General features: G+C 38.3%; 1 protein-coding gene across 1 annotated transcript in view; it reads left to right on the top strand.

The window, feature by feature from the left end:
* Positions 1-6,325: 6,325 nt before the first annotated feature.
* The window catches only part of ARAP2 (ArfGAP with RhoGAP domain, ankyrin repeat and PH domain 2), a 114,997-nt gene continuing 106,426 nt past the window's right edge, over positions 6,326-14,896 (top strand). The window contains exons 1-2 of the mRNA XM_062574598.1: positions 6,326-7,218; positions 13,957-14,027. Coding sequence (XP_062430582.1) covers positions 6,341-7,218; positions 13,957-14,027 — 949 coding nt within the window. The 5' untranslated portion in view covers positions 6,326-6,340. The remainder of the gene's footprint in view (positions 7,219-13,956; positions 14,028-14,896) is intronic.

The raw sequence follows: 14,896 nt of genomic DNA, 5'->3' as shown, positions 1-14,896 counted from the left end.
CGTGCCCCCGGCGCCTCACCGAAGCCCGTTCGCTCGGCACCCACCGCCCGGGCGTCGCTGCCCCCGGGCGGCCCCGGCCCAAGCGCGCTCCGGGCCCAAACCCGGCGGCTCCCGGGAGCGGCGGCCGGGGCCGGGGCCGTGGCGGGGCGGCGGGCACACGCTGGCCGCCCGCCCCCGCGGAGGGGGCCGCCGCCGCCCTCCCGCCCGGCGAGGTAACGCGCCGAGGGGCGGAGGGGGCAGCGCTGCCCGCGGCCGCCTTCCCGGCCCGCTCGGAAACATGCCGCCCGGCGAGCACGCCCCGAGCACCCGCCCCGAGCACCCGCCCCGGCGGCCAGGCGCGGAGCGGCCCGCGCTCCCCGCCCGCGCCCAGGTGCGGCCGCCTCCTGCCTCAGGAGCTGCGCGCCGCGGGCGCGGCCTGCCGGGGAGCCGTGCCGCGCCGCGCCGCGCCGGGTGTGGAGGCAGGCGAGCAGGAAGGAAAGAGAAAGCGAGCGAGCAAGAGGAGAGCGAGCGGAGCGAGCCGCCAGCCCGGCGGTGCGTGTCGCCGGCGAGGTAAGGCACGCTCCGCCGCGGCGCCGCCCGGCCTGCTGGCGGGGCGGCCTGCGCGGGCGGCGGGCGGCCTGCGCGGGAGCCCGCGCAGCGCTGCGCCCGGGCGCGGCGGCGCTGCCGGCGGCGCGGCGCGGCGCTTCTGCAGACGGTGCGTGGGAGCTAGCGGCGTGTGTAGGGGCGAGGGGAGAGGTCTGGAGGGGACGTGCCTCCGAGGTGAGTGTCCGCTCCGAGAGTTGGACTCGCACGAGAAGTAACGTGTAGGTAGGCAGGGAATAGGGTGCGGGGTTTCTTTATTTCTTTATTTTCAGCGTAATTATTTTAATGATCCGTTTGTAAATGTCATACAAAGGAACTGGTTTTATTAGTGTGCATTTCTTGACTGTATGGATTGCTTTTGCAAAGTGAGATGCGGCAGTACTTCTGAATTGGTGGAAATTTTGTCAGAGTCAGTGAGGTTCGCTTTGAGAAAGCCGAAGAGCCTCTGCGATGTCTGCAGCGACGGGCAAGACGAAGTGTGCGATATGGCACCCAAGTGTTGCCACAGCAACTTGCTAACCGTACTCGGCCAATTTCGGCTTCGGTTTGCTTATTCATGCCGTGTAGTTTCACAGTCCGGAGACAGTTCTGCGATTGTCCCGCTGGAATTTCTCGCAGTGTAAGGTTTGTCTCCAAAGTAATGAAGTTGGCTGAACTTTTCTCCAGAAGGCAGGTGTTCTGAAACAAGCAGCAAAGAAACATTTTGTGAGAGGATGTGCTTATTTCATGATTACTCATGACATTGAACTGCTTTTAGTAACTTTATTGCACTTGGAAGGGAAATGGTTCTATTCATATAGTTGCAGTCAGCGGTCTTGTTCTGAGTTGACCTGAATTTTATCTCCTTAAGTAACCTCCTTTATCTCTTCTTTAAAAAGGTCATTTGAGAGTTTTTGAGCATGCAATCAGGATGCTGTTTGTATTACGTAGATTTTTTTGGAAAGATCTGGAAAGAACAGTTTTTAAGCCTGCTAGTCTTGTAAGTTTATATGCAGTCAAGTACAATGGGAAGATGAATTTCACCACTGTCATGTTTCATTTCATTCTATGGTCAGTCCTGTCTTAGTTGTTGTGTTTGTTTCTGTTTGTTTGGATCTTAATCTAGCCTATGGCTTAGCAAAAGTTGGGGAGGAAACCTGAGTTTGTTTGTTGAACTGAACACTTAAAGTGTGGTTGTATTGCTATGCTCTTCTAAAGATTTGACACTTTGGGTGAACTAATAGCAGTCTTTAAAAGGGAAGTGAGCTAGTATGTCCTGAAAATTATACTCTTTTCTGTGCCAATATGCTCTTTGGAGGCATATAGAGGATAGAGCTGTCACTCTCTGCAAAACAAAAAGACTTGTTATGCCACTCTTAAGTTCTTGTCTAGTTGTCTAAGCCTCTTCCATAAGAGGGGAAGAGGGAAGGATGTGAAAATCACATTATGAAATGAATTATATGCAGCAGCATCTAATATGGAAGAAGGTTGGATGATCCCAGGTAAGAGTGGGAATCTGCATGGGATCTGCAATCCATCCCATACAAAATAATATTTTCTTGGAAGGGAAGTCATAGTGATTCCCTTGTGTTTTTTGTTTTGTTTTTGTTTTTCCTCATTGCGTTTTGAATATTGTACCCTTATTTCTATAAAACGGGATGGTCAAGTGTCTTCAGAGAAGCTTGATCTTCTGTAACCACTGTAGCATTTTCCCATTTCACATAGCATTTTGAATGTTTTGAGTTTTGTCCGATTACTCTGTACTGGAAGTTATGATAATGCAGTAAGAATCAGTTTTATTTAAGCAAGAAAAAATTCCCCCCCCCCCCCTTTTTTTCTTCTTCTCTTTTGGTACTTATTTTTGTTAAATAATATGGGTAAATCTCTAAAAGTTTTGCTTCTAACTGAAGTTGAGATGCAGAATGTATGCAACTACATGAACTAATCTTGATGACTATTGTTTACTTATAATTTGTCTTGTTGATATAAATATGTATGTGAACTGATGTGAATGTGTTCATATATATCATATGTATATACTGTGTACATATGTGTATATAATACTGTCCAAGTATTCATTAGTATTTGTTATGACTGACTGTGTAGTTAAAGCTATGGAGAAGATAATTCAATCCCACTTTTGATTGATATTAATTTCATGTAACTAGATTGGTATTTTGAATAAGGTGGTTCATGAGTTGTATCTTTCTGTATCCTTTTTGAGCTTAAATCTTTGCTCAGAATAAAAAGTTGCAACGTAAGAAATAGTGGTATTTATCTTTTGGCCTGTGACACAAAGATAGGCCAATTGTGTATAGATTTACTTAGGTGTGTGTTACTCGAATCTTCATTTGAACAGTCAAATCGAAGCAGGTGTCAGCATAACCCTTTCCTCAGATCCACAAAATGTGTATGACTGTGAACTTACTGATATTTTACCAGCTGTGTGTGTAAGTCAGTTCTTTGGCATTTCTTCAGAAGTCTTGGTGGATGCATTGGCAGCTTCTGCTGTGAATTACAAGTGAAAGATGGCTTTGGCTTCAGCTTCTAGCAGTGCTGGCATTTTGCAGTCAAAACATCTTTGCAGCGAACAGTCTCTTCCTTTCTTAGACTACTGTATATTTCCTTATAAAGTACACTGCAAAGAGTAATGACGTTTTGCAAGTTTGTAAAACCAAGTTTGTTCTCTGCTAGGTAATTCTCTGCATTCTGTTGTGGTTTCTCTAAGGATGACTTAGGATCCAAGCAACTGAAATTCTGTGGCTGTTTGAGTTCCTGAAGTAATCAGACTGAACGTGTTCCGGAATAAGGTCTGGGCAAAGCTACTCTATGTAGAAGAAATAGTACTTTAACATATTGAGAAGTAAATAATAGCACTTTTGTCAGTGCCTTTTGATTATTGCTGAAGGGGAAAGGATTGGTGAGTGTGGTGGAGTGATACTTTCCTAAAACAAGCAACAACTCTCCTTCCCCCAGGAGGAGGTGGGGGGGTGGACAAAAAACCCTCAAACTCAAAACTACCAGAAAGGAAGGAATTGCTTGAAATAACCAATTTCAACCCCAGTCTTGAAACACTTGGACTGATATCCTTAATATTTCAAGGAGGTTATTTACTTTGAGGATGTATGCTTTTTTTTTTTTTTTTTTTTTTTTTTTTTCCTTGATGGGTATATGAAGTACCCTGGTGCAAGCAGTGCCTACCTGGTACTTTGTGCTCACTTTAGTAATTCCTATAATAATCAGTATTTTTCATCCTGTACATATATGCAACTTCTTCTCTTAAAAGAATATGTATTTATATATATGAATGTCTGTTTGTGTGTGTGTATTTGTATATACATATATGTTTGTATTTTTCCGTGCTCAAGGATGAGTGATGGGCAGTATTGTTTAATAGTACTTTTTGAAAAAGACTCACGAAAAGTTTGATAAAGTGCTGATGCCTGAAATTTTGAGAGAAATGATGAGTGTTCAGATAAGTACTTAGGCTGAGAAAGGACAAAGTTAAATCTAAAAGCTGATTATTAATCAGTTCAGCTCGGTTCAAATCTGTTTGTATCAATATGCCTTGGGAATCTTTTAGTGAGGGTTAACTCCATGACAAACCTTAACTCTTTTGAGAGGCTGGTATCTGATTGGCTTATCTCCTTAAAAAATTCTAGTTATTTGCTTTTGTTGTTCAAGTTAGTAAGTCATTTCTTCTCAGATTTGTGAGCAGACTTCAAAGCTGAGAAGAAATATTGCCCCCAAAATGAAGTTAAAGAAAATAGCAAGAATCTAAAGACTTTTTATAAAAGACTATTTATAATGGAACATTTATAGTAAATGTACTGTGTTGACTTTTATATCTTTCAGGAAGATGTAGATTTGTTCAACTTTTTTTCCCTCTTATTATGCCACAGATATTTATTTATGTTATAGTATAAAGAGTTTTTGGTTCTTCTCACCCCCCCCCTTCTTTTTAAGCATGTGTGAGTAATAAAGATAGTTATAAAACTTTCCAAGAAAAACTTCTAGTGACTGAACTAGTCATTTCACAATCATAATAAAGCACAATCCCTAACAGCAGTGGTAACAACTGTGTTCCATTCCATACATGATTTTAAATTTATGTTTATTTGTGCCTCTCTTTGGGAACAGAGAGTCATAGATCTTTATTTCTGACTTCTTGTTTGGATACTGATTTAAAGATGGCCAAAAGGTATTAGGAAATCTCACAGGAGGGTTTTTTTCTTACCTTAGAGTAGTACAAAAACCAGACAAACTTTCCATCTTCTGTCTTCAGATCTAAGTATTGTCCTTTTTGTCAAGAAATACTCTGAAGAATATGAGTATCACTACCTCCTGCCATGGACGTATTCTGGGCATATTTGCTCAAATTGCTACATTTAGTCTTACGCTTGTGTTCAGTTCTAGCAAAGCTGTTCTTTCTTTTTCAGGCTGCTTAACGCTAGTATCTGCATGCCAGGACAGCTGCGCTAGTCAGGAGGTTTCCCGAAGGCCAAATTACCTTTTATACAGGAAGGGGGAGGAGAGGAAACCTGTTGTCTGCTGCTGATCTTAAAACTTCTCTAAAGGTGCAGTTTCAGGCTGTCTTGAACTCCTTCAGAATGGTTGTGTCTGTACCTGCTTTGGGTTGTATAAGTCAAAATTTGGATCTCGTCATGGCACAGTAGAAAGAAGAACCGAAATAGGTGGAATCTAGAGAGTGGAAGAACCAAGTTAGAAACAATCGAAGAAAAACCCTCTTGGATATTTGAGATACCAAGCATTGTAGTGCGGAGGCCAGGACTTGCCTATGTGACTGTGCTTCTCATTCTGTTTGTGTGCAAGAGAGCTGCTCCCTTGACAGAGCTGAAAAGCGAGTTACCCATTTCCTGGTCTCCTTGTGACAGTTCTCTGAAGGGCCTGGTCTCTGAGGCCTGTCTTGGTCACCTCCACAGCTTACTGACAGTAGTTAGTTAAGCAGTTAAAGCCACTTCCCCCCCCCCCCAAATATGTTCAGAAAGGTCTCTACCTTTGCATAAAATTTTGTAGGTTACAGCACTTGTTCATCGGGATCCTCAGTTGAAGAGGGCTTGAACCCACAGCTCCTGCTTTGTAAAGAATGCTCTGGCCAGCAGCTTTTCCTTTTTCCTGTTGAAAATGTATTTCTATGCAAAAAAGAGTGTAAGGCTCGTAAGATGAGTGAGTGGAAGCCTTAGGCTGAAGTTACTTTGTTTAAAGTGCTAGCAGGGCAAGGGGAAAGCTTTGGGTTCCAGCTCTGTACTTGGATTCCTTTTTCTCCCCTGTATATAGCCAAGGGCCATGTAACAAGTGTGTGTGTATGTATGTATGTATGTATGTGTCTGCTAGGATTATATGTTTCAAAACTGTGTAACTTGTGCTAAGACTTTGATTTCTCTTTTCTCTTCATAGAGGTCAGGACAAAAGGGTGGAGAGGTTATGCTGTTTACCTGCTTTAAATTTTCATATATAAACAATTTAAAAAAATTGCTGTACACATGATAGGGAGCCTTTTAGAATTTTATCCGAAATTAATGTGAATTCAGGCCTCTGAATCCAATGTGGTTCTACGTTTTAATGTCCTTTTTCTTTCCTTTAGATTTGCAATCTTAAAAAATATCATCATGCACTGAAGAGGCCTGCTTGTGAAGAAAGTGTTATTCTCTGTTGGCTGACTTGACAACAAGTTTACAGAGTTTTGCTAGGGAATATGCACGTATCCTGACTATATTTCTGCGTGACAGTGTGGGACGATACTCGGAATGAAGCTGTCATGTCTTCCATGGGCAATGGCACTGAGATTGAAGAATTTTTGGTCAACATTAATTTGGGACAGTATCTTCCTAACTTTAAAGAATATGGCTATAACATTGTGACAGATTGTGTGGGAATAAATAACAGCGTGCTTCAGCAAATGGGCGTGTTGCCTACAGGGCACCGCAGAAGGATTCTTAAGCAGTTAGACACCACTTTTTCGAAAATGCAAGAAAAATCTCTTTTCTCTGAAAATCAAAAACTCAAAGACTGGAAAAGGTTAGAGGAGAATCAGTGTTCATCTTCAGATCAGGAGTCCTCAATAAGCAGTTTAAATGTAGACGAGACTGCAAAAACTAGCTTGATACCTGCAACATTGTCAGTACAACCTGCTAATAAAACTCACATTGGTAAAGAAAAGTTGGAACTTGCAGAGCAAAACTTATTGGAGGCAAAAGATGATAACTTTACAGATTTGGAACTTTCTAGTTTATACCAGAATTCAGACAGCATACAAAAAGCTATCAATCGAAGTAGAAGTATTGAGACGAATGCACAGCCGGATGCATCACTGGAAGAAGCTGCTGCATACCAAGCTGATGAGCACTTGGATGGCCATTCAGCGTTTGCCCATCCTCCTCCTTCGTTTGCTTATTCATGTGAGACAAAATCCAGTGAAAACAAACAGCTGATGTTTGCAGATGAGGACAATTTGTCTGACAGTGAGCCAAATTCTCCATTCTTTCAGTTTAAAGGAGAAATGATAGACAATGACTTATATGATTCTTGTGCACAAAGCTGCATGAAAGTGGTTCCAAGAACAAGCCGCTCTTTTATTTTAAGGCATCGACCTGTTCCAGAAATTCCAGATTCAAATAAAGTTGAAACTTTATCAAGGTAACTTTTATTTCTTTTTAATGAAGAATCACTGCTATCATATAAATTATGGGTCGTGGTTTTTTTATACCTTTTTCGTAGATTATTTTTTTCTTGTGCAGCAGGCAGACTGTGTCTGGAATGAATGCTGCCAGATTAACCAAAAAGGATTAAACTTCAATGAAAGTTAAAAGGGGAAATGAGAGTATAAAGGAAGATTTATTTTAGGACAGTCTCCTTAAAAACCCCTTCCATCATCTCAGCATCTACTTCTGAACTTATTTTTAAAGAAAGGAATTTTTTCCTAACTTGTGTTAAACATATAATTGTATCAAACATTTTTGAATCAGTATGGTCTTCGATAGGGATGAATGAAAATACACTAGTATTATAGAAAAAGACTGAAAAATAACAGAAAAGGTCATTCCATCTATTCTAAACCAAGTCATTGTTATAACACTAACTAGACACTAGCCCCAGTGTATCTGATGAAATCACAATTTTGTTTCCTCTCATGGATCAGAATTTCAACAGAGCTAAAAATTCACTCTGAAGTATAAAATCTATTTTTGATTATTAGACATTGGTTGTAATTGTGAAATATAAGTTTTCAGATTATATTGTAGTATCTTTTATCGTTGCATCTCTTAAAAGATGCTATTCCTGGAAAATAAATTTTAATATTAATTTTATTTATGTAATTTATAAGAAAAAATTAAGAAATTACATAATTTGTTAACATTTAAAAAGAGAAGCAAAGTTTAGAAACTCTTGTCTCTTTTGTGCATTGTATGATGTAGCAGGCCTATAAAAGGAGCATAGTTATCTGATATGATTACAGGCACGGGCATGACATGATGATTACATGAGTATATTAAGTCTTAGCATTAAAGCACATGACTCTGTAGTGGAATGTTATTTACATTGTTTTAAGTTACAACAGGAGGCAGAAATTGTACTGAGGGTCTAAAGCAAGGAGTTTTGTCAAGATGACTTAGACTTGTTTCTAAACTGGGTGTTATCTAACAATTCAGAGAACGAATGCACCAAGGTGGTAATGTGTTGGAGGGGCTTATGCTGCTAGTCTAATAGCAATGAGAGCTTGGCTTTTTATGATACACGTATTATAAACATGTTTTTGAGGTGCTCCAGAAGGATGAAGGAAGTAAAGGGAGGGGGAGAACTTAACTGAAATCTTATAGGCTGAAAAAAAGACATTTCACTTAAAGGACATGCCATTCGCTAAATGGTCTTATGCATTGGATAGAACATTTTCAGAGTTCATGGGAACCTTTTAAGGATAATTTCATGCAGCATTGTTGAGAAATATTATTGGACACAGTCCAATAAGGTTTGTTATTTATATAGCATAGGAGAGTTTGAATTTATTTCAAAACATTCATGTGATGTGGGTGTGGATTTTTTTTCCCCTTCAAAATGGTTGAGTTTGTAAATTGAATCTGCAAATTAGTGCGTAACACTTATTCTCTTGAATAGAAATTAGCTATTGTGACTTATTTTTCAAAAAGATAATGAAAAGCAGAAGGTCTGATGTAAAACTCAACTCTAGGCCAGTCCTAATATACATAATATTGGTTAATGTTAAAAATAAGAGGCAGTGAATGTACTGTTGGTCATAATATTTATAGGCTATATAAACAGAATCTGCTCATAGATTTTTTTGTGATATTTTTGATTCTGTTGACTGTAATGTTTTACTTATCATGCTGGGTGACTCTCTTAAAAGAGAGAAGAAGAAGTCATAGAAATACATAAGCAAATTTTTGTCAGCATAGCCTTGTCCAAATCATTAGGCTGCACATTTTTTTGCCTTTTTTTTTTTTTTTTTTTTTTTTTTAATCCACTTGCTATGCCCGGAAGGGGCATGTCTGGGAATGTTTTGTCTTTATCTTGTACCTTTTCATCTGCATATCTCAGCAGTTAGAAACATCATTAACATGTTTATATTTGCCCTACTTGCATTTTAATATTTTTGTTTCTTCTAGATCATTGAAATCAGTTTAATATTAAATGTTGTAATATAATCATTTGATTGAACAGATGGAGAGACAAAGATTCTGTGCAATGATTACAAGATTTTTGTATGCCTTAATTTAAAAATGTTTCATCTGTATCTTTTTAAAAGGCCCAAAAGTTGTACTTATTGAAACCTAAAAATAGATATCTGTGAGTGGGGAGTAGCTCTATGTTAACGTTTTGTGGATTGGTTGTTTCTGCTTCATACAATAAAACTGTTCTTGCAGAGCCGAAATGGGAATCTAGTGCTAAAAGGTAACAATACAGAAAGAATACTGTTACCTCTTTTGAGCAACAGTCATTCTGTAGAGGGCATATGCTGTATTTGTAGTGATTGAAGTAAATCCTCCAACCCCCAGTCTTTTATTGATTGATGTGTGACTAGGTCACTAACTCCATTACCCACCATTTTGATTTGCTAACTCTGGCCTCTTTTCTTCATCTTTACGCTCCAGTTATAACAGTATAGGAATCCTGAAGGACGAGGAGCAGCCTGTTTGAGAGATCAAGGCTCAGTCAGAACTTCAAAGCACAACTTAAACTTCACAGAAACATTTTTGATTAACTTTGTGTGGTATTTTTTTCGAGGCAGAGAATTAAAACAAAACTTTAAAATGGCACCTTGCAGCATACTGAACTTTCCCAAGGTTAAGGCTTTCCTATAGAATTGCGTAGAAAAATATTCTTATCTGACTGTTACTGACAGACTTTGTTGTTATTACGTTGTGTGAAGGCTTTTCCATAGGGGGAGAGAAGTCCAGCTGAAATCTACTGTGAAACTCAGCATTTGCTTCTAGTCATGCACAAATATTGGTCATTAATTTTTTGTTCAAGGAAATGTTTTTTTTGTGATCTTCTAAGTGCCTTTGGCACAAAAGGTTCATAGTGGGGATCTCCTTGTGCTTCCTAGTAGTGCTGTGACCATGTCACGTTTTATTACTGATAATGCGCTTGTCTCCCTTGCAATTATATCTGCTTCATTGTGCCTCACTCATGCTCCTGGCTCTTGTCTTGTAACAAAACATGCGGTCAGCCTGAAAGACACCGTGGCTCTTTAGAGGTTGAAAATATTTTTGTTTTCATGATTCTTCAAAGCATATTTGGCTTCACTGTAGCAGTGTGGGATGCAGAATGATTAAAAAAGCCCAATCAGATGATCACTATGGAGATAACGTTCAAGGCTTTGGATGTTGCCTTGGAGCATATTGTTTGGCAGCCACTCTTAGATGAAATTGCTAGCGTTGCACCGTGCACAGCAGCAATCCCTTTAAAGAAAAACTTTAAAATTTATAAGATGGTAAACATGATTGTTGTACAGAGTACTACACAAATGGAACTTCAGATCGACAGACTTTTAGATTTCTCATATCATCCAGCTTTGTTATTTGTATCATGTGGTAGTGGGATTGCTTTGAGTGTTCATTAAAAGAAATAAACTAAAAGTAAATTCTGAAAAATGCTGCATTAAAAAAAGGCGGGGGAGGTGGGGAGAGAAAGGAGGAAGAAGCTGCTTGGCCTGAGCTGGAGCAGTCTGTTCTCTGCGACTGGTAAATCCTAAGGATGAAACTTCTCGCTGATACTCTTTAGACTCTTCCTTTGCATGTGAGTGACCAAGGGTACTAGTGGAGTGCCCAAGCGAGTGCAGTCAAGTCTTTCTACTCTCTATTTTGTTGACCAAAGCAGTCTTCTAAGAGAGAGAAGTTGCTCTGTCTCCTTTTCCTCTGGCCAAACATTTGCATTAGTTTACCTTTGAGAGTAGTCTTTGAACTCCAAAGCTTTAAATCAGCATGCTGGAGCAGTTCTGACATGTTTGCAGTACAGCATGGTGAGTTGGGGTCATCTTGAGCTGAGTAGAAAAGAAAACACATTTTCAATAAATTTGAAAGCAAAAGCTTTATTCACCTAAGACAATCTGCAAATGAATGCCAATAAAGGCTTGGAACAACTATTTGCGCTGAACTTTCTGCCTTATTTTATTTGGGAGATGGCAGAAATACATCGACTAGTAGAACTCAGGACAACCAAGTGCTAAGCTCTGACCCTTCCAGCCTCTCAGCCTCTAGCAAGACCAGTTGCTGCTCATCACACCCTTTCATCCTGTTTGTGCAGCGGGGCAGGGTGCTGGGGAAGAGTGTGCAGCCTGAGCTACTTCCTGTGCCTTGTAATGTATGAAAATAGTGGCCTTATTCTCCACATATAGTGGAGTGATAGTTTATAGATACAGATCTCACTCTACAGTTTACCTCTGTAAAATTGACACTTGGCAGACTTTTTGTGCTTACCTTCCTGTAAAAGGCAAAACAGAAAAGATCATTAATCTGAAGAGGAATTACATTCTGGAAATGATTAAAGAAAGTTATGGATTTGTGTAGATTTTTCAGTAAGATTTTTTTAAAATCTTATTTACCCTTAAATAAATATTTTTTTCCATCTTTTAACCCAGGAATGCAATTTATGTGGTAGTTTAGCACTGACAGAAGATTGTTGCTTTTATCTTGCATTATATGTTGTTTGTTACGTGAACTCTTTGTCAAACAGATATTCAAAGCAACCTTGTTCTGTTGATTTTATTTCTTGAGATATTTTTTACTTGGCATGAATTAGAGCTTTGTTTTCCCAAACTCCCTAACAGGTTTTAGTTTTGATTGCTGAAAAAAGACTACAGCTGGCTTATTAACAGGATTCCTTATCATACATTATGGAATACATACATAGACATACTTAATAAAAAAAACGAAATACAGTTTCTGAAAAATATATGAATAAAAAAGAATACTGATCTTTGTAAGCTAATTTGTTATTTTTCCTTTCCTGGTGAATTTATCAATATTATTATTGACTGATTACTCATACCGTTGCTCACTTTTAAATCCTTCCACCCTGAAACTAAGACAGTGACTCACTGTTTTATATAAGAAAGCAAGCCATCAGTTAAGCAGCTTTGACTTAAAGAGCTTTAACTGTATCTCTCTAACTTAGGTTTGTTATATTTTTAAAGATATTTATAACATATCTTGACTGTGTAGGGACTATGTTAAAGTATTTTTTTTCTTTTAGACATACTGGGTTATTTAAAATTGGGTTAGTGCAAATGCATAAAGCTCAGGAATGTAGTTTGAAAAGATATGGCTACATCAGTTTCAGTAAAATGTATGCAGAAATGCAGACTTTTTATTTTTTATTTTTTTATTTTTTGGTAATGGTAACTTCAGAGGGAGTAAGTAAATATGTATCATATTGGAGCTAGGCTGTTATCCACTTCAGCTGGACAAACTGATTCTTTGTTTCCTAAAATCAGGACTTCACTAAGTACCATTGGGAAACTTGATATAACCTGGATAACATTTGAGATGTCAGGTAACTTTATAAAGTGCAGCCTCTGTCTTGAATATAAGCTAATAATTAATTTGGGGCAGGTTTAGGCATGCATTTGTGTGATTAAAAAATGCTAATAGAAGTTCATAAACGTATGCCTCCATTGCAGAGAAACATCAGCAGATAACAGGAAATAGTTTAACTTGGACTTCATCAGAGTACAATGTTTTTGAAGTCCTGTGTGTAGATAATCTCGATAGGATAAAATTTGTCAATATATTTAGTGGGGAAAAAGAAAATAATAATGTTGGTGCTTTTGGTAAAAATACTGATCTCTGTGGCTTTGAAGGATGGAGGACCTGTGTATTTTCAGAAAAAAAAAAATGCAGATTTTTGTATAGCATTTGCCAACCAGCAGATACTTTTTGAGGATAGACAAGGGTCTGTATTGCTGTTATTTCAAGCAGGGGAAATGAAGCACAGAGAAGCTCTTCGTGTTAACAGGGCAAATCAGAGCGTGGATGAAAGCAGCTCTAATACTGATTATTGGCATAGTAAAGATGGATTAGAACCATTCTACCTCAGGCATATTTATTTCTTCCTGTTTGCTAAAGCTTCTGCTTCAGCCTAAGAACTCAATAATAATAATAAAAATGTGATATTTAGCAGCATGAAGAGTGCAATTGCTGAAATACTTAGAGGACAGCACAACAGCAATTATATAGTCATTTTTGTAATGTGTATGGGGATACTCTCTCATTCATCTGCGAAGTGTGAAATGGTAGTCGCAGGCAATTGCAAAGCAATTTCATATATGTCTCAGATTGAAAATTTTCTGGAAGAGAAAATCATCCATGGTACCTTTCAGGATTTTTTTTTCCAGTGTCTCAGAGCATCTGTTTTGAATCACCTGTTGCCTCCAAATGCTTGTATCCACTCAGAGTTTTTAATAACTACAATGTTATGAGTTGCTGCTTTCCCTTCTGAAGTGTAATTCTGTGCTTGCTGGATTTCCATGCCCAGGTTCCTTTTGAATTTAATGTTGGAAGTTGACTTGCATTGTAAATGTTCTTTAAATGTAGTCATTAAGAGTCAGTATGTGGGAGAAGAATGGGGAGGCGGCGAGAAGAAAATCCAGAAATCTAAATGTACCATAAGGCCAATTCAAAATTAAAGGAAAAAAATCCCAAGATGTATGTTCGAATCAGTGAGGTATTTGTTGTGCTAAAGGGAGGAAAACAAGTTTTTGGGTAACTTTTTAATTTAATCAGAAGACTTTCCAAGATTTAAAATTGGCTATTTGTATATCTGTATACAGTTTTAATAGTTAACCTATGTAAGACATTTTTGTTTGTTTTCTGGGAAATTTCACTTAATGTTTTCATTCTGTGTTTTGTTTTATTCGAGTTCCCTTCAGAAAAGAAGAGATGTGGATCTTTTAAATATAGCTTGTACTGGAAGACAGATTTCACAGAAAAGTGAGTCAAGCATACTGGTGTTTACATCTTGAACATTGAGCAGAAAGAAACCTCAGACCAAAAGTTGTCTAAAATAAGTATTAACCTGCTTATTTATTTTAAGTAAAATCAGGGATCTGGAAAGGCTGCAAGCAGTAATGTATGTAATGGTAGAGCATTTAACTATTTCTGCATTGTTACAAAGACAGGCTTTTTTGAACTAATAGATTGAAAATTAGAAAATCCAGGGTCTGAACACCATTTACTTTAACGTATTTTTTAGAGTAGAGTATTTTGAGTTTATAAGATTAGATGAGGATGTATATAAGCAGAATTACCTTTGTATTAAAATATGTAAAGAGAGTATTCCATATTAAATGCTATTTAATTTGTTAGTAAGGCTCAAAGTTAGATGAAATAACAGGAAATTAATAGTTTACCAGAAGAGGTTAGAAGTCTTGTTCAATCAGTTGTAAACAGTAGTTCTTTTATACTCTAAAAGCAGATTTCATTTAAACTTACTCATGTTAATTTCAAGCAAATATTTTGTACCAAAATCAAAATAGTGCAGAAATGTGGTTTAAAAAAATCTGAAGAAAGGACTCTATTGTTCCAAAGAGTATGCAATAGAAGTTTTTTTTTTTTTACCTTGTTGTAGGATATACAAGAAAAATTATATATACAAGTTATATACAAATTACTTACTTTTAAGAAGACAGAGTAAATTGGGAGAAAATATCAGAGAAGAAAGTGTCTAGATTTCAAGTAGAAATGGGAAATTGTTTCAAGTTCTTCCTTATTGCTTTCTGGTTCTAGACATATTCTGTATCTTCCTATGGAAAGATCTTGAACAAGACTTCAGATTGCTTTAGACATAGTCTGCTTCCTGC

The sequence above is a fragment of the Rhea pennata genome, chromosome 4, assembly GCF_028389875.1.
Source record: "Rhea pennata isolate bPtePen1 chromosome 4, bPtePen1.pri, whole genome shotgun sequence".
Lineage (NCBI taxonomy): Eukaryota > Metazoa > Chordata > Aves > Rheiformes > Rheidae > Rhea > Rhea pennata.
This window is presented reverse-complemented; position numbering and strand designations above follow the sequence as displayed.